The 25,798-nt window shown below is 42.9% G+C and overlaps 1 protein-coding gene and 1 pseudogene across 7 annotated transcripts in view; one reads left to right on the top strand and one right to left on the bottom strand.

Moving 5' to 3' along the window:
* Nucleotides 1-1,071: 1,071 nt before the first annotated feature.
* CWF19L1 (CWF19 like cell cycle control factor 1) overlaps nucleotides 1,072-25,798 on the top strand; it is a 31,732-nt gene continuing 7,005 nt past the window's right edge. For 3 of the 7 annotated variants that reach the window (XR_519181.5, XM_002718647.6, XM_089314512.1), the window contains exons 1-10: nucleotides 1,072-1,492; nucleotides 3,478-3,562; nucleotides 4,501-4,579; nucleotides 5,150-5,251; nucleotides 8,984-9,198; nucleotides 12,136-12,254; nucleotides 16,864-16,948; nucleotides 19,229-19,369; nucleotides 20,480-20,591; nucleotides 21,413-21,492. Coding sequence is in view for 5 of the 7 variants with exons in the window: in XM_002718647.6 (XP_002718693.3) it covers nucleotides 1,470-1,492; nucleotides 3,478-3,562; nucleotides 4,501-4,579; nucleotides 5,150-5,251; nucleotides 8,984-9,198; nucleotides 12,136-12,254; nucleotides 16,864-16,948; nucleotides 19,229-19,369; nucleotides 20,480-20,591; nucleotides 21,413-21,492 (1,041 nt within the window). In the remaining 2 variants the exon portion in view is untranslated. The remainder of the gene's footprint in view (nucleotides 1,493-3,477; nucleotides 3,563-4,500; nucleotides 4,580-5,149; nucleotides 5,252-8,983; nucleotides 9,199-12,135; nucleotides 12,255-16,863; nucleotides 16,949-19,228; nucleotides 19,370-20,479; nucleotides 20,592-21,412; nucleotides 21,493-25,798) is intronic. The other 4 variants (XR_016222020.1, XM_017348482.4, XM_070057409.2 and 1 more) reach the window with 3 other exon arrangements.
* On the bottom strand, nucleotides 23,142-23,688 carry LOC100345528 (elongin-C pseudogene; annotated as a pseudogene).

Here is a 25,798-nt window from a genome sequence, read left to right on the forward strand (position 1 = left end):
GATAATACAGAATTCCATGGATGAGTTGTCCTCTCTTACTTTTTTTATTCTAGAAATTATTATCTCCCATGTTTGCTAAATTTCATCTCCAAGATTCGAGAAATGCAATATTACATAAAAAGTAGAAAAAAACTTTTTTTTTTTTTTTTTGACAGGCAGAGTGGACAGTGAGAGAGAGAGACAGAGAGAAAGGTCTTCCTTTGCCGTTGGTTCACCCTCCAATGGCCGCCGCGGCCGGCGCAGCGCGCTGATCTGTAGGCAGGAGCCAGGTACTTCTCCTGGTCTCCCATGGGGTGCAGGGCCTAAGCACTTGGGCCATCCTCCACTGCACTCCCGGGCCACAGCAGAGAGCTGGCCTGGAAGAGGGGCAACCGGGACAGAATCCGGTGCCCCGACAGGGACTAGAACCCGGTGTGCTGGCACCGCAAGGCAGAGGATTAGCCTAGTGAGCCGTGGCGCCGGCAAAACTGCTTCTTAGTGTGCCCAGCAGAGCGAAGGCATCAGTCCTTACTAGGCAAGCAACTGAGTGTTTCCCAAAAAGCGAAACAGAAATTGTAGGGGAAAAACCAGAACTTTGTGATCTTTCCTTATTACATTTTGAATTACCTAGTTGCCCTAGGTGAGTCGGTCCTGTCCCTTGGTTGTCAAGACCTCTCTCCCCTTGGTTTTCATTTCTTTACACCCTGTTTTCTCCCATCAATTGACTTGGACTGCTTAAAAAAAAAAAAAAAAAAAAAAGTCATGAATTAAAGCGAAAAGGCCAAAAGGGTAGGTAGGCTTTTTTATAGACTAAGAGACTAGAGCTAGAATCAGATGCAAGAGAGAAACTTGATTGGATCCTGAGTGAAAACAAACACCAGGTATATAATCAGTTTGAGGAGGCAAATGCAAGACTTAAAATATGGATGTGTATGAAGAATTACTAAATTAATGTTTATACAAAAGGGTATCCTTATTCTTAGGAGATTCAGGCTGAGACATCGCTGATGTCTACACTTTACAAATGATTCGGTCAGAATAAAATAGCTTGGGAACCTTGACAGGAGGGCGCCCCGGAAGTAAATCTGGCCCCATTCTGACACTGAGCAGAGGTGATGGTCATTGTTCTTTGATGGGTTAAAAACAAAAAAGTGCGGGTGAAAGGATTCTGCCTTGCCCACTAGACCGACGGAGTAGGTTAGTTACCGTTGTGTTAGGAACTTACTCCAATTCTCCGGAAAACAAACCAACCGAAAACAGGAGAACAGAAAGCATGATACTGGAACTGCCTTCTCCCCTTTAAACCACTCTTCAATGAAGCAAAGCCACACGGGAGAGGTTTCTGTCCCTCGGCGCTCTCCGTAGAAAACTGGACCTTCATTGGTCGGGTGCACTGACGTCATAAGATCAAACGGGCACGTTCTTTCCGCGCAGCTCGGGTTCGGGTTCCTGGCTTTACGTGTTCTTTCCCATCCAGGCTTTCAGAATCGATGGCTCAGAAACCGCTGCGCCTGTGAGTGTTTGTGTCTGTGTGTCTCTGGGTGTGAACGGGTTGAGGTGACTTCGTCCTGACTGGAACGAAGGCAGAAGAGACGGGGGTCGCGGGGCTGCTGGGGGGCCCCGGCCACGCCTTTGCTTGGGCAGGGTCGGCCTCCTTTTCGGGGTTGTTTTCACCTGGGCTCGGGGACTCTCTTGGCAATACTCTCTGGGAGCCGCAGATGCTCCCGGGGTCAGGCCTCCTCCATCTTGGGCTGTCCCAGCCTCTGGACACATCATCTCGCTTTCATTTTCCCCTCACCTCGTTTTCCTGTTTATTAACCAAATACTCGCCATCGGGCCTGTCGATGGGCCTCGGGCAGTGGTGGACACGACAGACGAATGAGGCCCCTGTGTTGGTGCTGCATTTTAGGGGAGGCCAGGAGATGTGGTGAGGAAAAGAGAACTTCATTCGTTCATCCGAGAGGAACGGAGACTCCACAGATAAATCCAACATTGTGATAAGGATAACGTGAGCAAGACGAAGCTCACCGTTGCGGGGGGGAGGGGGCGGGGTGTATGATAAAAAGTGAGGCTTGAACCCTGGTAAATAACTTTGCCTTTAACCAAAAAATAGGCCATGGCACACCACTCCTTTGTTTTGGAAAGCGATTCTGGCTGCGGTATGAAAACAAGTCAGAACCAAAGTAGAGGACGACGAGGATTAGGTAGAGGAAGGATTCAAGGTTTGCTGAGGAGGTGAAATCGACAGGGTTTGATTGTGCATGAGAAGGGAATGTCCAGTGCTACAGATTTCTTTTTCTTCAGTGGGAACACGGAATGCTGGAATAGGGCCCGGATGAGGAATGGTGATTTGTGAGCCGCCGTATGATGTGCAGATGGGACAGTGGGTCTCTTTCGGAAACAGTTACTGTGTGTGACAGCCATGAGAGAAGTGCAGGATCCTGTGGGAGCACCAGGAGCTGGTAGCTGGTGGGGGCTAGAAAGCTTCCTAGAAGGTGCCGTACTCAGAAGAGAACTGTGTGACAAAGCCTGTTTTGCAACGCAGCCTGGGTTTCTGTGGTTTTGAGAAGGGAGTAACTTTCTGAACCGATCAGGAAGCTTTCAGAGATGTGGGCTGTGCCAGGTGGGGAGAACTTAGACTTGACATGTGTAGTATTGGAGGATCAGGAGAGGTGACTGTCTCAGGAAATAGTGCAGGCAAAGAGTAAGCGAAGTGACAGAGGGAAAGGTTTCAGTTAGGGAGACTTGGAGAAAGTGCTAGAAAGACAGGTCAGGACCTGTGGAGATCAGTCGGGGAACAGCTAATGTTTTTGAGGAGATAACTTAGAACTGTCTTTATATAGGGTGGCATAGAGGGGTTAAAGGAAACACAGGCGCAGTCTCTACTTTGTATCATATTTGTCTCTGATATAGAACTCTCCCTTGCCTTACCCTTCATTTTTCCTTCTCATTTCCCACCTTCCTTCCCCAAATGCAGTTTGTGTTCACGTTCTGAATTTCTCATCTGTTTCTCTCCTCCCCATCTCCCTTAGCATTGTCCTTCTTGTTCCTCTGGGATCATGTTTCATTCTGTAGCATTTGAAGATAAGTACCAGTTTATTGAATGAATGACTAAAGCCATGCACTGAGAAAGTGGCAGTGGAAATAACAAGGACAGAATCAGTGTGACAGATGTTTGGATGGGATTTGGTGACTGAACCAAGGAGTTTTGACTGTTGATGAGCAGTTTGTTACTAGACCTATCCACAAAACATAGGAACGAGGAGACGATGGCTCAGTTGTGGAGGAAATGGTAAGCTAGACTTTAGGTGTGGTGGGTTAGAGCTGCTCCCCCAGATGGAGCTGTCAGTGGTCAGTAATTTACAGGCACGACACCTTACAAGGTAACAGCAGAGACTGGCCCACAGTTCTGCTTCATCCAGAAGACTACTTTATACCAAACCTGGCAGGCCCATTTGTGTTTCTTGAATCGCTGTAATGTCTTTCTCTGATTTACAGCTTGGCTTGTGGAGATGTTGAAGGCAAGTTTGATGTTTTATTCAATAGAGTTCGAGCAATTCAGAAGAAAAGTGGAGACTTTGATGTAAGACTTTTTTTTTTTTTATTGAATGTAATGTTGCTATTGTAGTCTAAACATACTAGAATAAAATTTGGGCCCCTACATTAATATTAATTGAACACATACACTACATTTTTGTTCGACTGAGTTCCTTTTGTGGGCAGGGAAATTTATTTAGTAGCTGAGGAAAGTTACAAAAGGGATACCTTGTAACCTATGAATGTTTCTTTTTTTTTTTTACTTTTTGAATTTGAATCCTGTTATTAAAATCAAATTCTTAAAATATCCCTAGGTGATTCTGGTCCCTGGGTTTGGGAAGTGTAGGTCTACATCATGAGTGTATGGTACGGATTAAATCAGATAATATGTGTGCAAGTTCTTCACACACAGAGGAGCCCTCGATAAAGCTATGTATGGCTGTCGGCTAGACTGTAAGCTCTTCGAGAACCGAATAGTGTCCTTGATATGAGGATAACTTGTTCATTAAGTTAAACACTGAGTAAAGTCACCAGGCAGGAAATGTGTTTCTTGCGCCCTGTAGCTCTCAGTGTATCTGATCTTTTTAGTTTTATGTTTCACAGAGGGATTCTTTAAAGGCCTGTGTCTCCATCACTGTGTGTTCCAAGGAGGGAAAAGGATGGTAGAGAGCAGAATGGAAGAGTGGGACTGAGAATATTTGAGAAGCACTTGAATTCTGATTTCTTTTGAAAGTTCAGTTCCTTGACTTCCTCTTCTCTGTCCCCAACTTGAATTTGACAGCCATTGAGGCAAAATGTAATTCATAGAATCAGTAACTATTACAATTGCTGCTAAAGAATTGTGTATTGAAATTCTGCAAATTGATTAAGAAGAAAAACTTGATTAGAGACCATTATGTACAATTATTTGTTAAATGTTACTGTCAATTTTGTACTGCTTAATATTTTAAAATCTCATATAACTGTTTAAAAAACTCATTTTAGCTGCTGTTGTGTGTAGGAAATTTCTTTGGCTCTACCCCAGATGCTGAATGGGAGGAATATAAGACTGGCATCAAGAAAGGTAGAGAAATTCCTTTTATTTAATTTATGATTTCTAACCAAATTTTAATGGTTACAGTTCTTGCTGTTTTTTGTTGTTGTTGTTGTTGTTTGTTTGTTTTTTACTTTTTAGTTATTTTCAGATTTCCCTCTTGAGCTCTACATCGAGCTGGAAAGAATGCCTGAGCAATAAACTACATGTTCACATTTTTTACTTGCTTCAATTTAGTTTCAAAAAAACCCTTATAGATGAGCAGGAAGTGAATAAATGCAACCATATATGTCTTTTCCTTTATCTAGTCTTAGTTTTTTTTTTTTTTTTAAGCTCTTAAGAGTCTATGTTTTGCTCATTGTACATTGACCATCTCTGCTAAGATGTCATTTCATGTGCCTACTGACATTATTTAATAGTAAATTGATAAGGGTGGGTGTGGGATATTCTTAGTGGTAAGCATGTTCTACTTTTAGGATTGCTATGGAGGAAATGCACAGCCTCTGTACTTTTGCTATGAGTATTTTTCCACAGGGAAGCATTTCTCAAATTCCGAAATGGATCTGGTAACTATGATGTCACATCTGTTTCCCTCACTAGCCCCTATTCAGACTTATGTGCTTGGTGCCAATAACCAGGAAACAGTAAAGTATTTTGAAGATGCTGATGGGTGTGAATTAGCTGAAAATGTTACTTATCTGGGTAAGTTGAAATTCCTTATTTATAATGAACGTAATAACATGTTTCTAGGAATTAGTCTCCCCTAGAAGTGTTTGCCTGGATTCTTCTGCCGTAACTGCTTGAGCAAATAAGAGTTTGGGGGTTCTTTCCCAAAGTCTCTGGCTATGCCCTTAGGACAATGGTGTTTTTCCTTTGGCTATACCATTTCTTCCCATTCTCCTGTGTCTCTGCAACCCGCTATGTACTCTTTCTGCCAATGAGAGAAACTCCTTGCCTACATACAGTATGGAGTGTTTAAGGTATAAAGTATGTTCAAATAAAGGAAATTTCATATATGTGGCCTGATCATATAACCTTGCTGGATCCATAGGCAGCTTAGGCTCCTAACTAGCTATAACTCTAGGTTCCACTCTAAGATTTTGGCAATTCAAGTTTTTAGTGCTGATTCTTGGGTTTTTAATTCCTTTTGTCCTTTCTCTGGTTCCAGGTCAACTCTTCAATTCCAAGTTAAAATTGCTCCCTCCACAACCCACTCTTTTGGTGATTCTTCCTATGTCTAGCTATTTTTTAAAGCACTGTCAAATTTTGCTTACTGTCTCTTACTGCTTTTTGGATTATTCAGCTCATTTTCTAAAATGACTCTACTGTTATCCACATTTCCTCTTTGTTGTCTCATTTCTCTGGAAAGCTTCTGCATTTTTCTGCTGTAATGGCCCACCCCCACCTTTCCCCTTCCTAGCATAGGCCATCTTGGCCTTGGGTCTCTGTATCTGGCTGCATCTACACTGCCCATATCAACAGTCTCACCTTGCTCCAATAATATGTGGCTTCTTTAAGCAAAGAATTGAAGGATTTTTGATTGTTGTTTTAACCACAGTTGTGAGATATAAGTTTTCAAATCCTTTTATTATAGATTGTAACATTGACCTGACTTGTGACAATTCTCCGTGTAATATTTTTAAAAGATTTATTTATTTGTTAACAATTTATTTTATTTATTTGAAAGGCAGAGTTACAGAGAGAGGTAGAGACAGAGAGAGAGGTCTTGCATCTGCTGGTTCACTCCCCAAATGGCCGCAATGACCAGGACTAGGCCAGGCCAAAGCCAGGAGCCAGGACTGTTTCTGGGTCTCTCACATGGGAATGCAAGCCCAAGCACTTGGGCCATCCTCTGCTGCTTTCCCAGGCGCATTAGCAGGGAGCTGGATCAGAAGTGGAGCAGCCAGGACTCAAAACCAGCGGCTCTCTGGGATGCCGGCACTACAGGCCCGAGTTTTAACCTGCTGTGCCAAAATGCCAGCCCCTATTTATTTATTTAAAAGACAAAGTTTCAGAGAGAGCGAGGCAGAGAGAAAGAAGTCTTCCATCTGTCAGGGCTGGGCCAGACTGAAGCTAGGAGCCAGAAGCTTCATCCAGGTCTCCCATGTGGATACAGGGGCTCAAGTACTTGGGCCATCTTCCACTGCTTTCCTAGGTGCATTAGCAGGGAGCTGGATCAGAAGTGTTATAGCCAGGACTCAAACTGGTGCCAACTTGAGATGTGGGCACGGCGTAACCTGCTACACTACAGTGCTGGCCCCATAAATGTAGTTTTTAGATTTACATTTAGACCACTTCTAAATTTAGTGCCAGGATCAGAAAGAAGGGCCAAGGGGTCAGCACTGTGGCATAATGGGTAAAGCCATCGCCTGCAGCCCTGGCATCCCATATGGGTGCCAGTTCAAGTCTTGGCTGTTCCACTTCCAATCCAGCTCCCTGCTAATGTGGCTGGGAAATCAATGGAGGATGGCCCAAGTACTTGGCCCCTGAACCCATGTGGAAGACCCAGAAGAAGCTCCTGGCTCCTGGCTTCTGGCTTCTGGCTTCAGATCAGCACAGCTCCGGCTGTTGGAGCCATCTGGGGAGTGAATCAGCAGATGAAAGATCTCTCTCTCTCTCTCTCCCCCTCTCTCTGTAAGTCTGCCTTTCAAATAAATAAATGAATCTTTAAAAAAATAGAGGGACCGAAGTTGGCTTATATTTGTGAGACACATGTATATATAAAATATATGTATATTATATACAATATACATATAATATATATAAATATATAATATATAAAAATATAATATACATATATTTTAAAGATTTTATTTATTTATTTGAAAGAGTTACACAGAGAGAGGAGAGGAGAGGCAGAGAGAGAGAGAGGTCTCCTGTCTGATGGTTCACTCCCCAATTGGCCACAACGGCTGGTGCTACGCCAGTCTGAAGCCAGGAGCCTCTTTTGGGTCTCCCATGTGGTTGCAGGGGCTCAAGGACTTGGGCCATCTTGTACTGCTTTCCCAGGCCATAGTAGAGAGCTGGATCGGAAGTGTAGCAGCCCGGTCTCAAACCGGCACCCATATGGGATACCAGCGCTTCAGGCAGGGCGTTAACCCACTGTGCCACAGCGCCGGCCCCACATATATATTTTTTAAGCTCCATTTGGAGGAGGAACTAATGAACTTGATAGTGAAAATGTGGTAGTGAGCTTAACACACTGGTGAAGCATCCAACATAGAGTTGGAAGTGATAATTCCTTCTAAATGCTACAAACAGGGTCAGTGTTGAAGAGTAGAGGCTTTAGAGAGTTAGTCCCATAAAGATGGAAGATAGAGCTGAGAAGAGAGAGTGGTGGGAGAGTGAAATTCGATTGTTGTGGGTTAAGGAGCTAACCAAGAGGTAAAGCCCTTAGAGAACATAGACCACTCTTCAGAAACTTGAAACTGAAGAGAAGGAAGTTTCTAGTTAGTTTGTTTTTGTCCTGGATGGGAAGGATTGAGCATATTCTATTCTATTTTTTTATTCTTTTTCTTAACAGAAAAAGTCAGTTAAGCAGAGACTGAATAGGGAGGTGAAAGTTGATGGAAAAAGGTATCAGAGTAGAGAAGAAATGGAGCCAAAGATACAAGCTGGGAAAAACTTTCAGTCTCTGCTTTTCCCCAAACAGTTGTTCTTTCCAAGTGTTTTCTTCTTGGAAGCTGCTGCCTGCCTTAAAAGTACTTTTCTAAACTCTAGCATCCTTAGAACTACAGTTATTTTGTCTTTTTTTTTTTTTTTTAAGATTTGTTTATTTATTTGAAAGGCAGAGTTACACAGAGAGAGAAGGAGAGGCAGAGAGAGAGAGAAGTCTTCCATCCTCTGGTTCACTCCCCAGTTGGCTGCAATGGCCAGAGCTGTGCGCATCCAAAGCCAGGAGTTTTTCCGGGTCTCCCACGGGGGTGCAGGGTCCCAAGCACTTGGGCCATCTTCTACTGCTTTCCCAGGCCATAGCAGAGAGCTGGATTGGAAGTGGAGCAGCTGGGACTCAAACTGTCACCCATATAGGATTCCAGCACTGCAGGCGGTGGCTTTACCTGCTATGCCACAGCGCGGGCCCCTATTTTGTCTTTTCATTGCCTCTTCTTGGGTCCTTAGCCCATGTAGAGTCTTCTCTAAAGGTAGAAAGCCTTTTTCTTAGTTACCATTTCCCAACGTTTTCAGTCATATTTGGAAGGCACCTGATGTAAACAGACTGGCCTGTGGGCTCTAGCAGCCTCCACATCATGGCTGCTTACAGAACAACAATGCATCATAGCTGTCTGGTATCTGTCCTAGTGGCCAGCCAGAGCAGGGCTTGGGAAATCCACTGCTTCAGGCAAGGGGAGAGCCGTGGTGGGGAAGCATCGCCATATCAATGGCATTTCCTTCTACAGTTTTGACTAAAACTTGTCCACTTTTCTTTGGACCCAGGTCGTAAAGGTATCTTCACTGGAAGCTCGGGGCTGCAGATTGTGTACCTCAGTGGGACGGAGTCCTTAAATGAGCCAGTCCCCGGTTACAGTTTTAGCCCCAAGGATGTGTCTTCCCTGAGAACAATGCTGTGTTCAACACCCCAGTTCAAAGGTGTTGATATCTTGCTCACGTCCCCGTGGCCCAAGTACGTGGGAAACTTTGGGAATCCTTCTGTGAGTAGTGCTTGTTCAGTTGGAATTTCTATAAGCAAATTGCACTAGCTTAAGCAGGGCTTTACTCATTTTCTTTCTTTTTTCTCTTTATATTTAATATTTTAGAACTTTATGTCTTTCACTAGATACCTTTTGTAAAAGTTTTTAGCATTCTAAAAGCTGTACAACTGACAAAGCAAAAGTTGACCTCATTAAAGTGTAATTTACGGAAGAAATAGCTGAAATGTTAATAATAAATGAATGGTTCTTCATATTTTCTAATTTAAGTACCTTGTCTCAGTCTCTTAACATGTTTGGAGGATTCAATAGTTTTTTTTTGTTGTTTTTTGTTTTTTTTTTTTAAAGAAAACTTATTTTGTTTATTTGAAAGATATAGAGAGAGATACTGTCCAATCCCTAGTTCATTCCCCAAATGGCTGCACATGGCTAGGGCTGGGCCAGACTGCAGCCAGGAGCCTGGAACCCCATCCAGGTCTTCCATATGGGTGGCAGAAGCCCAAGCATTTAGGCCATCTTCTGCTTTCCCAGGAGTATTAAGAGGGAACTGGATCAGAAGTAGAGCAGTTGGGACTGGAACTGGTGCTCATATGGGATACTGAGATGCCAGCGTCACAGATGACAGCTTAACGTGCTGTGCCACAACCCAGCCCCCAAGGGCTCAGTAATTTTCACCAAGAAGATTTGGACCTAGTGGCAACTCTGCAGTTGGTGTTTTTTCCCGCTTCATTTCCAGATTATTGCATTTTGGCTATCAAAATGTTTTTAAAAATTAAATCATCATGAAATTATGTCTAGTAATCTAAAGCTGGGAAACGAGGTGTTGAAAACTTGACACTTTTTTTTTTTTTAAAGAATCATTTTATTTATTTGAAAGAGTTACAGAAAGAGGTAGAGGCCGGTGCCGTGGCTCACTAGGCTAATCCTCCGCCTTGCGGCGCCGGCACACCGGGTTCTAGTCCCGGTCGGGGCACCGGATTCTGTCCCGGTTGCCCCTCTTCCAGGCCAGCTCTCTGCTATGGCCAGGGAGTGCAGTGGAGGATGGCCCAAGTATTTGGGCACTGCACCCCATGGGAGACCAGGATAGGTACCTGGCTCCTGCCATCGGATCAGCGCGGTGCGCCGGCCGCAGCGCACCGGCCGCAGCGGCCATTGGAGGGTGAACCGACGGCAAAGGAAGACCTTTCTCTCTGTCTCTCTCTCTCACTGTCCGCTCTGCCTGTCAAAAAAAAAAAAAAAAAAAAAAAAAAAAAAAAAAAAGAGAGAGGTAGAGCCAGAGAAAGAGGTCTTCTATTCCACTGGTTCACTCCCCAAATGACTGCAAAGACCAGAGCTGAGCTGATCCGAAGCCAGGAGCCAGGAGCTTCTTCCAGGCCTCCCACATGGGTGCAGGGGCCCAAGGACTTGGACCATCTTCTACTGCTTTCCCAGGCCAAAGCAGAGAGCTGGATGCGCCACAGTGCTGGTCCCTTGACACTTCTCCAAAAGGAACATTTTAATATTGGGATGCATTGGAACTCCTCGTTGAGTCTGATATGCATCTTTTTATAAGTGATTTCATAGAGGATGTATACCAGGAGGGACAGCTGTAATGGGGAGTGAAATGCTACATTGGTAGAAACAAGCCAAGGCAGATCTTGAGAAGATTGTGTGTGACAGAGAGACCATCAGCTGGGCTTCAGTGGATGGAAATACAAGAATGCACCTGAGAACAAATATCCATGAATACATTCAGAATCAGCCGTGATCCAGAAGAGGGTCTCGTAGGCCACTCCCTGCCAACTTCAGCACTATCTGTGGCGGGAAGGACCAGCAAGAAACCAAGCATTGTCAGGGAGGATTTGAAAGAAGAAGAGACAGTTCTTTCTTCCCCTTCCAAAAACCCCTGGTTGATCTTCACCAAGAATACAAGAGATGGTGCTGGTTGCAGCACAAAGATATGGCAAAGCTAGAGAAGATGCAGAGAGGGCTACTAACGTGATGATGGAGGGGAGGAGGACTCATGTGATGCTCCCACATGAGCAAAGGGTGGAAACGAGGCCTCTTTAGCTTGGAGAAAGCTAAAAAACGATTTTGATCAGTTTGTTAACAGCCACGTGAGATATTTATGGGAGATAAAACAATATAGTTCACCAGTCCCTAAGATACTATAATTAACACGAAGGTCAGTTCCCTGCCCTTGAGTTCCTTACCTGAAGGAAGTAAGCATAAGACAAATTGAAGTTCCTGGTTTACTTAGAGAAAACTCAACTTTGGTAATTTCTTTATTTCTGCCTAATACCTTGTTTTAAACTAGACTTCATAATGTTATGGATGAGAGATCATGTAATTGGTTAACAGAAGCTAGGGAATAAGCTTAACTGGTGACTAACTTTACGTCAGTTAAACTTTGTAACAAGAGTGTAGTTGTGCCTAACTGCTGCTAACAAGCATCTGGTTGTGTAACAGCTGCCGCTATCTTGACTGAAACGAAAATTTATGCGATGAGATCCTTGCTTGTTCTGTACTATGGATCCTCAGGGCCGTAAGGCTGGTTGTTTTCACTTTCTGTGTTGAGATGGACTGTCTGCATTGTCATTACTATTGGTACACTACAAAGCACATTTTAGGAACACAGTTTATGGGCTCCCAAGAAAGGGCTTACTTTCCAAAAATGGTTATAATAATCCGTGTTTTGGGAATTAGTATAGAGTGGTTAACTTACGTTTTCACTGCTGGCTTCCCACAGTTGTTCCTATTTCTGCATTCAAAGTATTAGTAGTACAGTTCCCTTACTTGTTTGATTTTTCTCTGAATGCCATACCAGTCACTGTGCCAGTCCTTCTGCCCACATTTGTATTCAAATATAAATTCTAAAGGCATTTCATAGTGTTTTGTTATTTCCTTGAATTTCTTCATAACTCTTGTGTCTGTAGAGATAACCAAGTTTCTGTTTACTAGGGAGAAGTGGATACCAAAAAGTGTGGCTCCTCTTTGGTCTCCAGCCTTGCCACAGGCTTGAAACCAAGATATCATTTTGCTGCTTTGGAAAAGACCTATTATGAGAGGCTTCCATATCGGTGTGTAGCATTTCTTTTGTTCTTTTCTTTTTGAAGAATTTGCCTTTGATCAACAGTGTAAACTATTGTTACTCATTTTCAACCACAGAACATCTGGATTCTTGGTTATCAGGCACTGAAAGGAGCAACTGTCAAATCATTCACCTTCTCTGAGTTTGTTCCCTAAATTGAAATACAATGGATAGATTAGAAGGCTCCTTAGCGATCAGTGCTGTGGGTAGCAGGTAAAGCCACCGCCTGTAGTGCTGGCATCCCATATGGGTGCTAGCTGCAATGCTGGCTGCTCCACTTCCAATCCAATCTCTGCTAATGTGCCTGGGAAATCAGCAGAAGATGGACTAAGAGCTTGGGCCCCTGTACTGACATGAGAGATCCAGATGAAGCTTCTGGCCTCTGGCTTCGATCTGGCCCAGCCCTGGCCATTGTGGCCATTTGGAGAATGAACCAGCAGATGGATGATTTCTCTCAGCCTCTGCATCTTCCTCTCTGTAACTCTGCCTTTCAAATAAATAAATAAATAAATCAGTCTTAAAAAAAAAAAAAAAAAAGTCCCCTTAAAGGTTTGAGGGCCTGAGGTAACAATACTTTGTAACACATTATATCCCATTTGATCAGGTCAAGCCAAGGTTCTTTGTGTACTCTTAAAAATTCACTTCTCAGTTTAATCAGTATTTTACTTTAGAACTTATATCAGTTATTTCTTTTTTTTTAGTTTGAGTTTGGAAGTGATTTTTTTTAAAGGAAAAAATTGCACAGAAAATAAAACTGCTATTTTATAAGTGGTGGAGTTAAATAAAGTTGACTTTTAATTATCTTCACTGATAAAGGGCATGGATAATCCCTATCTAATAGAAAGTTTCCTTTCTGTTTTTATACAAAGCAATATATGTGCTCCTTGAAAGTTTGAAAAATAAAAAATAAAAGTGAGCCAAACTATAAGTAACCTGTCTCCATCTAGTTATTTCACGACTTAGTATATAGCTATAGGTAATAAAGTTTTTTGTTGTTGTTGTTAAATCTGTGTATATGCATTCTAGGAAAAATACTTTGTTTCCTAAAAGTGTACTCTGAAAACACAGGTAATAGAAATGAGCCGTTCAAAAACCTGTACAGCCTTTTAATGATCTGAATACCCAGTTCTTCATAGAACAAGTATAAACTGCCATTTGGCACATGAAATGATGCTCTCATCATTAGCCATTATGGTAATATATGTAAACTAAAACCACAATGACATACCACTTTTGGCTATAATCAAAAAAGCAAATAATAACAGGTGTTAGTAACAATGTGGGAGATTTGGAACCCTCACACATTGCTGGTGGGAATGTAAAGTTATACAGCCATTTTAGAAAACTAATAGTTTCTCAAAAATTTAAACATGGTTACTGTATGGCCCAGCAGTTCCACTCCTGTTCTAAGAGAAATAAAGACATATGTTCGTATAAAAACTTATACACAAGTAGTGTTTCAGAAATGGTCATGCATGCATTTCTGGAAGCTGTAGGGGAGAATCTTCTAGCTTTTTTCAACTTCTGGAGGCCTACTGAATTCCTCGTCTCATGACCTCTTTGTTCTTTTTTTTTTTTTTTTTTTTTAATGTCATAATTACAGAGAGAGGGAGAAACAGGCTAGCCAAAGCCAGAGGCCTGCTTCTTCTGGGTCTCGCACATGGGTACAGGAGCCCCAGCACTCAGGCCATCTTCCTCTGCTTTCCCAGGCACTTGGGCAGGGAGCTGGATTGGAACTGGAGCAGCTGAGATGCGAACTGGCGCCTAAATCAAATGCGCCACAGGCAGCAGCTTTACCCACCATGCCACCGCACCGGCCCCTTCTTGTTCCCACTTCTGGCTGGTGGAATCCTTCCTACCACTTTGACCATTCACAGTCTGTTTTTCCTCTTGATTCTTTTCTGCCTCCCCCTTCCATTTTTCTGGGCCCTTGTGATTGCATTGGGTCTACTCGGATAGTCTAAGATCATCTCCCTTTCTAGGTAAGCCAACTAGTAACTGATTAGCTGACTAATTCCATCTGCTCCTTTAATTTCTTTTTTTGTTGTACAAACTTATTTATTCATGGGTAATGGGAATTAAAACATGGTAACTTTGGTGGGGAGGACCATTATTTTGCTTCCCACTCCTGGTGGGAATGTTGCCAGGTTTTGAGGCCATTGTGCTAGTCATTTGCATTTAAGAAAAACATTTTTGCAGGATATTCAGGTATTTTTACTTAATGTCTTAATATATTGTTAAAATTTCTATTTAATTGTGAGAAAACTTATTTCATTTTTTAAAAGATTTATTTTATTTATTTGAAAAAGTTACGGGCCGGCGCCACGGCTCACTAGGCTAATCCTCCGCCTAGCGGCGCCGGCACACCGGGTTCTAGTCCCGGTCGGGGCGCCAGATTCTGTCCCGGTTGCCCCTCTTCCAGGCCAGCTCTCTGCTGTGGCACGGGAGTGCAGTGGAGGATGGCCCAGGTGCTTGGGCCCTGCACCCCATGGGGGACCAGGAAAAGCACCTGGCTCCTGGCTCCTGGCTCCTGCCATCGGATCAGCGCGGTGCGCCGGCTGCAGCGCGCCGGCCGCGGCGGCCATTGGAGGGTGAACCAACGGCAAAGGAAGACCTTTCTCTCTGTCTCTCTCACTGTCCACTCTGCCTGTCAAAAAAAAAAAAAAAAAAGTTACAGAGAGAGGTAGAGAGAGAGAGAGATCAATCTTCTATCCACTGGTTCACTCCTTAAATGGCCACAACTGCTGGGGCTGGGCCAATCCAAAGCCAGGAGCCTGGAGCTTCCTTCAGGTCTCATGTGGATACAGAGGCCCAAGGACTTGGATCACCTTCTACTGCTTTCCTAGGCCACAGCAGAGAGCTGGTTCAGAAGTGGAGCAGCCAGAACTAGAAACGGCGCCCATATGGGATGTTGACCTTGTAGGTGGTGGCTTTACCCGCTATGCCACATTACCGGCCCCAAAAATAAAGGATTCTAAGGATTGGCGTCTGTGTTAATAATCAACTCATAAAATGATAAATACCTATAAAGTACTATAGCTTTTTTCTTTTAGTTACAAATAGTAGTTACTCACTTTAAATACTTTTAAAATTTAGAATAGTTCCAGAAAGTATTTTGGTGTATACAGTTTCCATATTTTCTCTATGACTTATAGACATGCCTGCATTTTTATATTTTTCCCAGAAAAATGATTATGCTGGCCGGCGCCATGGCTCTTTTGGCTAATTCTCCATGTGTGGCACCGGCACCCCAGGTGCTAGACCCACTTGGGGCGCCGGATTCTGCCCTGGGTGCTCCTCTTCCAGTCTAGCTCTCTGCTGTGGCCCGGGAGTGCAGTGGAGGATGGCCCAAGTGCTTGGGCCCTGCACCTGCATGGGGGACCAGGAGGAAATACCCACTCCTGGCTTTGGATTGGCACAACGTGCCGGCCGTAGCGGCCATTTGGGGAGTGAACCAACGGAAAAAGGAAGACCTTTCTCTCTGTCTCTCTCTCTCATTGTCTAAACTCTGCCTGTCAAAAAAAAAAAAAAAAAAAAAAGAAAGAAAGAAAAAAAAATGATTATGCTGTATATTGCTGTTTAGTGAATGTTTTTACATTTAGGACACATCTCTTTAGTTTTCATTGTTTCATCTTTTACATTGTTTCATCATGGCACAGTGGGTTAAGCTGCCGCTTGCAATTCTGACATCCCATATAAATATGTGCGGGTTTGAGTCCTAGCTGCTCCACTTCTGATCCAGCTCCCTGCTGATGTGCCTGGGAAAGCAGCAGAAGATGGCTCAACTGCTTGAGCTCCTGCCATTCCATTCTCCTGGCTTTGGCCTGGCCCAGTAGTCATTGTGGTCATTTGGGGAGTGAACTAATTGGTGGAAGGTCTTTCTCTGTCTCTCTTTCTCTGGCTCCCTCTCCCTGACTCTGCCATTCAAATAAAATAATAAATAAATGTTAAAAAAAATAGTAGAATGAACCTTCATACCCTTATTACCTAGTTTCAGTAATTAGCAACATTTTACTAACTTTATAGCTCTTTTGAAACAAGAGTGGTGAGTGCTTTTCAGAGATATGGATCTCATCTCTTTTTTTTTTTTTTTCAATTTATTTATTTATTTGAAAGACAGAGTTATACAGAGAGAGGAGAGGCAACGAGAGAGAGACAGGTCTTCCATCTGCTGGTTCAGTCCCCAATTAGGGGCAATGGCTGGAGCTGTGCTGATCCGAAGCCGGAAGCTTCCTCTGGGTCTCCCACATAGGTACAGGGGCCCAAGGATTTGGCCCATCTTCTACTGCTTTCCAGGCTATAGCAGAAAGCTGGATTGGAAGTGGAGCAGCCGGGACTCGAACCGGTGCCCTTATGGGATACCAGCACTGCAGGCAGTGACTTTACCTGCTACACCACAGTGCCAGCCCCAATCTCATCTCTTCTTAACAGCCCTGTGTGATAAGGAAATTGGTCCCTATTAGGTGGATGGATGTCTTACATGAGATTGTGCATTTGTAGTGATGGACTTTGCTCTTCTCATGGCCCCATGGAGTCTATATTTTCTTAATTGCAAATTAAAAGTGTTAGTAATCTGTTTTCTGTCAAATATGTTTTAGAAATCATGTTGTTCTACAAGAAAATGCACAGCATGCTACCCGGTTCATAGCTCTGGCAAATGTTGGAAATCCAGAAAAGAAGAAGGTAAAAATTGGAGTATTTGGTGATAGTTTAATATTCGTTGTTTGCTTGATAAATGTTTCTCTGGCACAGTTAAGCAGTCACATCTTCTCACTCCCCAACTGCAAGGTTCTAGAAACTTTCTGGATTCCTTTGTAAAGATACAATAATGAAGAGTCAGATTTCCTAGGGTCCTTTGGGAAAATATTTTTATCAAATGAATGGTGTTCCTTTCCTGCCACATTCTTGTGGTTTTTGTACGTGTATTTGTGAATTGTCCTTAGATGGTACTCTTGCTTGCTCCTTTTACAGTTTCAATTAGTAGAAATAATAAAGTCCTCCTAAGGATCTACCTAAGCCCTCCTTGACTTTGGGAAATATTAGTGATATCCAGAATCTTTGTAGTGGAAAATAGTACAGGTCATAAAAGGGAAAATACTAGAAAAATAGATAGATTGTTTCTCTTTCTTTCCTGAGAGTATTTCTGATTTCCAGGGGCCAGAAATACCCTATTGTGGATTCAGATGGGTAAAATCGGAATATTTAGTCAAATAGGAAAATAGGCAGAAATAATCTTCCTAAATAATTTAAAGTTTATTCTACTGTAACATATCATAGATGATGTGTATGAGTTAAGAAAATATATTTTTTCATAATATATTAATCTTTTATGCTCAATTCTTTCTTAGAAAGTTTTGTAGATTTATAAATTTTTTTTTTTTTTTTTGACAGAGTGGACAGTGAGAGAGAGAGACAGAGAGAAAGGTCTTCCTTTGCCGTTGGTTCACCCTCCAATGGCCGCTGCGGCCGGCGCGCTGCGGCCGGCGCACTGCGCTGATCCGATGGCAGGAGCCAGGATCCAGGTGCTTTTCCTGGTCTCCCATGGGGTGCAGGGCCCAAGCACCTGGGCCATCCTCCACTGCACTCCCTGGTCACAGCAGGCTGGCCTGGAAGAGGGGCAACCGGGACAGAATCTGGCGCCCTGACCAGGACTAGAACCCGGTGTGCCGGCGCCGCTAGGCAGAGGATTAGCCTAGTGAGCCGCGGCGCCGGCCAGATTTATAATTTTTTTAATTACCATTTCAAATTGAATAGCACTCACAGTACTTTCCACCTGTTGCTTTATTCTCAGAAACATGTTAGCCTCAGCTATAAGCTACTCATACTCCAAGGATATGTACATTTTTTAATTTGGTAAGCATTATTAAATTCATCTGAGAATTTTATTTCAATCTATATGCTTACCAGCAGTATATGGTTTTTATCCTCTATATTCTCAACTTTTTAAAAGGTTTTTGACAATCTGATCGGTGAAATATGATGTAACATTGTTAGATTTCCTTGATTAGTAGTGAAGTTAGCATCTTTTCATATCTAAAGTTTTTAATATCTGTGCCATTTGTCCAAACCTCCAGGTATTTGTATGAATATTTAATTATTTGCTGCTTGTTTCTAAGGAAATTTTAATCAACGTTTTAGCAGAATCTGTGTAATATCAGAGGGAAATCCTTAGTTGTCTAATTGTAGTTTTCATTGAGAAAAAAGAATGGCAGTGCCATGATTCTGTTGATAAAGTACACAAAAATAAAGGATTCAGAGACAGAAGCAGATTGTCTTCAAGGGTTCAGAGCAAGTCTGAAGTGGTGCTTGTCAGTCTTCCCTTAGGCAAGGGAGGATCCCTGAGCTGAGTCTCCGCTCAGCACTTCATCAGCCCTCTGTTAGCCCCTTTAGAAGTCACTGAATGGAGGCCAGCGCCGCGGCTCACTAGGCTAATCCTCCGCCTTGCAGCACCGGCACACCGGCTTCTAGTCCTGGCCGGGGCGCCGGATTCTGTCCCGGTTGCCCCTCTTCCAGGCCAGCTCTCTGCTGTGGCCAGGGAGTGCAGTGGAGGATGGCCCAAGTGTTTGGGCCCTGCACCCCATGGGAGACCAGGAGAAGTACCTGGCTCCTGCCATCGGATCAGCACAGTGTGCTGGCAGCGCGCCAGCCGCGGCAGCCATTGGAGGGTGAACCAATGGCAAAGGAAGGCCTTTCTCTCTGTCTCTCTCTCTCACTGTCCACTCTGCCTGTCAAAAAATAAAAAATAAAAAAAATAAAAAATAAAAAAAAGAAGTCACTGAATGGGGACTTGATATTCTGTGTATTTTCTGAGCCACAGATGGGCTGATTGCTGTACTTTTGGTTTTATTCAATTCATTTCACTCAGATCTGATGCTTTCTGTGAAATCTTTGTAGTAAAGCAGACTGATCACATTTGGGTAAATGGTATTAACTCTAACATTATTATGTTGTTTTTCTCCAAAGTATCTTTATGCATTCAGTATTGTTCCCATGAAACTAATGGATACAGCAGAACTGGTAAAACAACCTCCAGATGTCACCGAAAACCCCTACAGAAAATCTGGGAAGGAAGCAGCCACAGGAAAGCAAATCTCTGCCCCTGAGGTATGTTCTAATTGAGGGCTGGTATCTTCTGGGAAGGAGTGCTCATTACAAGTATACTTTTTCTGATGATTGCTTAGTACATATGACAAATTTCATACTTAAAATCAGAATCTTTTTTCTTTAGGAAAATCATAGTGGTGAGTTTCTTATTGTAGCTTGAGGTTAAACAGTTTCAATGTTTTAAGTCTGTCTTTGTCAAAATTTGATTAACTGGAGACTGGTGCTGTGGTGTAGTGGGTAAAGTCGTTACCTGAAGTGCCGGCATCGCATATGGATGCTGGTTCAAGTCCTGGCTGCTCCACTTCCTATCCAGCTCTCAGCTATGGCCTGGGAAAGCAATAGAAGATGGCCCAAGTACTTGGGCCCTTGCACCAGCGTGGGAGACCTGGAAGAAGCTCCTGGCTCCTGGCTCCAGATCAGTGGATGGAAGACCTTTCTCTCTCTCTCACTTTCTCTGCCTCTGCCTCTCTGTAACTCTGCCTTTCAAATAAATAAATAAATCTTTAATTAAAAAAAAAATTTGATTATTCTTAGCTCTTTAGCAAGGATTCAAGTTGGTAGCAGTGTCATTTGTGATTTATATTGATTGCTAATAGGTGCATAAGATTCATTCTGAAGAAATTGTCTTGGTAGAAGACTTTACTGAAATTAAATTTTCTCCACAATAAAGCAAGGAATGTCAAATTCTCTTATTAGTTTGCATGGTCTGCTTTCTTGGGCTTTTCTTTATGTTCAATCTTCTCATCTCTTCAAAATAAACTGAATTATACTTATTTGACCTGTGAAATTGTAGGATTATATTATGTTTCCACTGAGAGAGAAAGGAAAAGGAATTTGAATGGGTTCATACTGTTTTGCTTTAAGCAAGAATTGCTTTGTACTTTGCATTTTCCCCCAAGTGGTGGGTTTGGCAGTAGATTGGCTAAGGGTTGAGGTACATGACTGAGAGTCCTGGAATCAGGATTGGGAAGATTCTTTTTTACCCTCAAATAGGCAGAAAGGGCTGAGAGGAAGGATAGTCATAACATGGCGGGAGTCTCTGCGAATGGTTGGCTACTTGTCTAGAGGTTAACTGAATAATATTTACTCTTCTGCTTACTGCCATTCCAGGAAGAATCGTCCTGTCAATTTTTCTTTGATTTAAATGAGAAGCAGGGAAGGAAGCGTTCATCCACAGGCAGAGATAGCAAATCTCCTCACCCAAAGCAGCCTCGCAAACCTCGTAAGTACCTTGGTTCTGGAGGTCGCCTGTGTGAGCAATAACTTTGTTCTGGATTTTCTTTGGAAAGCAGCATTGCTAAAAGCACCTCTTCTGGCAGAGAAAAACTGTGTACTTAATCATTAGGAGCAACAGTAAAAATAAAATACCAAAGATGGCCTGACTTTGAGGCTGTTTGAGACACTTCCTGTAAGAACCATGGAAACAGCTCCTTTTCTTTGTGTCTATAAAACATGAAAAGGTAAAGAGCATAAAAAACCAATATAGTCTATGGCCATACCACCTTGAACTTGCCCGATCTCGTCTGATCTTGAAGCTAAGCAGGGTTGGGCCTGGTTAGTACTTAGATGGGAGAAGACCAATATAGGTTCACAAAATAATCGAGTATTCAAACTGAGAGGAAGGATCTTAAGGCTATTTCATTGAGATCCACTTTTCCATCTCCTTGTTTTAAAGATGAAGATGCTGACCTTGGCTGGCCAGTGGGACTAGGGGGCAAGAGGGGAAACTGAGAAGGGGGATCAGCTACTGGTATAGTTTTCTTTAATGGCATCCTGTGGCCAGTTGTGTGCTGTTTTAGTCCATGTGTGATTATCTACTACCTGTGGATTGGTTACAGATTCAAAATTTTTCTAATAGAGATGTAGTCTCATTAAAAATGGTGTTGGTGATGTCAGAGTGAGGAACCGAAGTCCAGCCCTTTATGGCAGTGCTATGTCCCGGTATTCACAGGATAAAAGGATTGGACGAGACTGAGTTCCACAGGGTGATTTTATGCTGTAGTGCTTGGACCATAGTAACTCTTGGCTTTCTTCCACATGAAGCTCAGCCTCCAGGACCCTGCTGGTTTTGCCTTGCGAGCCCTGAAGTGGAAAAGCATTTGGTTGTCAACATTGGCACACATGTGAGTTATTTCCATTAACCTTTTACAGAGAAGGAGGCACTTGCTTGTTTTTTAATTAACCTTATTGAGTTATAATCTACATATAAAATTTACTTTCAATTTGAAGTGTGCAATTCAAAGACTTTTAGTAAGCTTACTGAGACATGCAACCATTGAATAGCATAGTTCTATAACATTCCCACCTCCAGATGTCACTGAAAACCCCTACAGAAAATCTGGGAAGGAAGCATCGTTAGGAAAGCAAATCCCTGCCCCTGAGGTATGTTCTAATTGAGGGCTGGTATCTTCTGGGCAAGAGTGCCGATTACAAGTATACTTTTTTTTTTTTTTTTTTTTTTTTTTTTTAAGATTTATTTATTTATTTGAAAGGCAAAGTTACAGAGAGGCAGAAGCAGAGAGAGAGAGGTCTTCCATCCACTGATTCACTTACCAAATGCCTGCAACTGCCAGAGCTGAGCTGATCTGAAGCTAAGGAGCAGGAACTTCTGGGTCTCCCATATGGATACAGAGGCCCAAGCACTTGGGACCATTTTCTACTGCTTTTCCAGGCCCTAGCAGAGGACTGGATTGGAAGTGGAGCAGCTGGGACCTGCCTGAACCGGTGCCCATATGGGATGCTGGCACTGCAGGCTGCAACTCTACCTGCTGTGCCACAGTGCCAGCCCCACAAGTATGCTTTTCCTGGTGATAGCACACTGTCAGCCCCAGGCAACTGCTAATCATTTTTTAAAAATTTATTTTATTTATTTGAAAGAGTTAGAGAGGTAGAGACAGAGAAAGAGGTTGTCCATCTGCTGGTTCACTGCCCAAATGGCTGCAATGGTCGGACCTGAGCCAATCTGAAGCCAGGAGCTTCTTTGGAGTCTCCCAAAGGGCTCCCAAGGACTTGGGCCATCCTCCACTCCTTTCCTTGGTGCATTAGCAGGAAACTGGATCAGAAGTGCATCAGCCAGGACTCGAACCAGTGCCCACATGGGATGCTGGCACGACAGGTCAATGCTTTAACTCACCATGCCACAGCATCGGCCCCTGCTAGTCTTCTTACTGACTCAATGGATTTGTGTTTTCTGGACATTTCATTTAAATGGAAATACAGAATGTGACCTTTTGTGTCTGACTTCTTTTACTTAGCACAGTATTCTTATGGTTCATCTATGTTGTAGCATGTCATCAGTATTTCATTTTTTTTATTCTGAAATAGTATTCCATTATAGAGACATACTATGTTTTGTCTGCCCTTCATTTGATGGACATTTGAGTTGTTTCCATTTTATGGCTATTAAGCGAAATTCTGTAATGAGATGTTTGCTTTCCTGTCTTTGTATAAGCATGTGTTTTCATTTCTTTTGGTTAGATAGAATGGAATTGCTGAATAATGTAGTACATTTATATTTAACTTAAAACAAAAAACTGCCAAGTTGTTTTCCAGCATGGCTGTACTATCTTATATTCCCTCCAGCAATGTCTGAGTATTTCTTTTTCTACAACCTCAGCAACATTTGTTGTTGTCTGTCTTTTTTATTGTAGCAATTCTCCTGTGGTTTTGTACAATTGGTTTCACAAACTTGCTCCCTTCCTTTATCCCTCTCTCACAAATAGGTTTGATTCTCCTAGGGTGATGCTTTTATATATATCTTAAACTCTTTGTATTTTTATTTTATTTTAAAATATTTATTTTGTTTTATTTTTTTAAATACTGAAAAAGTTAACAGTTTATTATAATTTATTTTATTTAACAATCTAGGAAGTTCGCAGCCATCAGCAGTTCCAGTGCGATTTCAGGTGCAGTTGGGAATTTGGGAATCTCGGTGGAGCTGTTAGTGTAGCGAACCTTGTAGGTAAAATACAAGCATACTTTTGATAGCACATGTGAAGGGATCTCTCTCAAATTGACCTCATTGGTTTCATTTTCAGCAAACTGACCTGGGCCACTCAACATGGCTAATTGTTCCTGATATTAGTGCATGCTCTCTTTTTACAATAAATTCATGACCATCAGAAGATATCAACTTGACATACATGGCATCAGGGCCTTCACAGCCACCATACGTTTTCTCCTCTCCATCCATTATGTTCTTATGAAATTCTACTTTGCTTCCACAGAAACTTTAGTAGTTTCCCCTGTGGGTTCCGGGGCAGTCTAAAGGATTACTTCCGTCAGGTCACAGCCGCTCTCTTGTTTATTTATTTCGAAATTCAGAGTTAGAGAGAGTGGGAGAGAGAGATATCATCCGTCTTTTACTTCTCTCTCCAAATGGTCACAGCGGCCAGTTTTGGGCCACGCGAGAGCCAGGAGCTTCATCTGGGTCTCCTACTTGGGTGGCAGGTACCCAGACACTTGCACCATCTTGCACTGCTTTTCCCAGGCCATTAGCAGGGAGCTGTATTGAAGTGGAGCAGCCAGGACTAGAACCGTCACCCACATGGGATGCTGGCATTGCAGGCTGCAGCTTTAATTGCTACACTATAACACCAGCCCCTAAACTCTCTTTTTTTTAGTGCATACCTGTTTGATAGTGATGTGTTGCTTTTGTTAATTATTCATATTTAAAACTGGATATTTTTTGTCCTGAAAAGGAGTCTTCTGTTGCTTATATGCCTTCGCTGGGTTTAGAATGTTGATTTTTTTTTTTACAGCTTCAGATTCTGAAGCTTGAACTTATACATTAGTTTTTTGCAAGAATTGTTAACACTGAGAGTGATTCACACTAACTTATGTCAAAGACTAACATGACAAATTCTCTTTTGCCCAGTAGTAGAGGATGTTACTTCCTGATGTCAGGAATACCCACATGCACATCCTGGTGTGAGTAGCCAGGAACCCAAGACAGTTTGGTAAGCACTGAATCAGACTATAAGCACTGAATGACCTTGGGTATAAGTTTATTTAGGCTGTGCAAAGTTTGGGTAAACTGTGGGTCTGTCACAAGAAAGTCATTGTCGTTCACTTTTCCCCCAAATGTTTTTCCTTGGGCATGGCTCAGTTAGAGATTTTTAAAAAGATTTTTATTTATTTGAAAGGCAGAGTGATGAGAGTGATTAATCTTCCATCCTTTGATTCACTTCCCAAATGGTCCTCAACAGCTGGGGCTGGGCCAGGACATAGCTAGGAGCCAGGAACTCCATCTGGGTCTCCCACGTGGGTAGCAGGGACTGTAGGACTTGAGCCAGCATCTGCTATTTTTGGAATGCACTTTTTAGATTGTTTTTCTTGAATCTTACTTCTTCTTTGGGTTAGTCTATAACATTCTTTCTACCACATAATTTGTGTGGTGAGGCAGGCTTTTTTTTATTTATTTATTTATTTATTTATTTTGACAGGCAGAGTGGACAGTGAAAGAGACAGAGAAAGAGGTCTTCCTTTTTCCATTGGTTCACCCTGTAATGGCTGCTGTGGCTGGCGCGCTGTGGCCGGCGCACCACACTGATCCGAAGCCAGGAGCCAGGTGCTTCTCCTGGTCTCCCACACGGATGCAGGGCCCAAGCACTTGGGCCATCCTCCACTGCACTCCTGGGCCATAGCAGAGAGCTGGACTGGAAGAGGAGCAACCGGGACAGAATCCGGCGCCCTGACCGGGACTAGAACCTGGGGTGCCGGCACCGCAGGTGGAGGATTAGCCTATTGAGCCGCGGCACCGGCCATGAGGCAGGCTTTAGACTGTGTTCTGTTTAAGAAGTTTCAATAGGTTTATGGTCCTATGCAGGGGAAAAGAGATATGCAGTGGATGACCTAGCTAAGTACTTCTCCAGACCTCAGGAAGAGATGACATTTTCTTTCCATTCACCTTTCTCAGGTATCTAGCTCGGGGTATGAACCAAGGAGACCTTACTTCTCATCTAGCCTGAAGTTAGAGGGGCAGAGTCTTCTTGGCGGCCCATCCAAGCAATGTTGTCAGAAGGCCCCTGTGAACTTCTCAGTCTAGAAACTAGTAATGAAGTCTACGTTTACTTGTACTGACCTTTGGCAGAATCGTGTTAAGAATTCATGGTAACCTTTGAGTGTCTGGCAAGAGGTTTGAGACTCCTCCCTGCAGCCATATTTCTTGCTCACCTTTTAATACATTCTACCTCCTGGCTTTCTTTGCCTTTGCTGTGCCTTCCTTAAGGGTGGACATAGAACTGTGCTGATGACCCACAGCCACAGTAAAATGGGCAAAGTCTACTAGGAGTCCCAAATAACTCCTGCAAAAGCCATGTGTCTTTCCTATGGGAGGAATACTTATTCAGGTTCTATTTATATGTTGTTAGAGATCATCATGAAATAGATGAGAGGGTGAGGCAGGAGCCAGGAGCTTCTTCTAGGTTT

The sequence above is a fragment of the Oryctolagus cuniculus genome, chromosome 15, assembly GCF_051225735.1.
Source record: "Oryctolagus cuniculus isolate XC-2025 breed Fujian yellow rabbit chromosome 15, ASM5122573v1, whole genome shotgun sequence".
Taxonomy (NCBI): Eukaryota; Metazoa; Chordata; class Mammalia; order Lagomorpha; family Leporidae; genus Oryctolagus; species Oryctolagus cuniculus.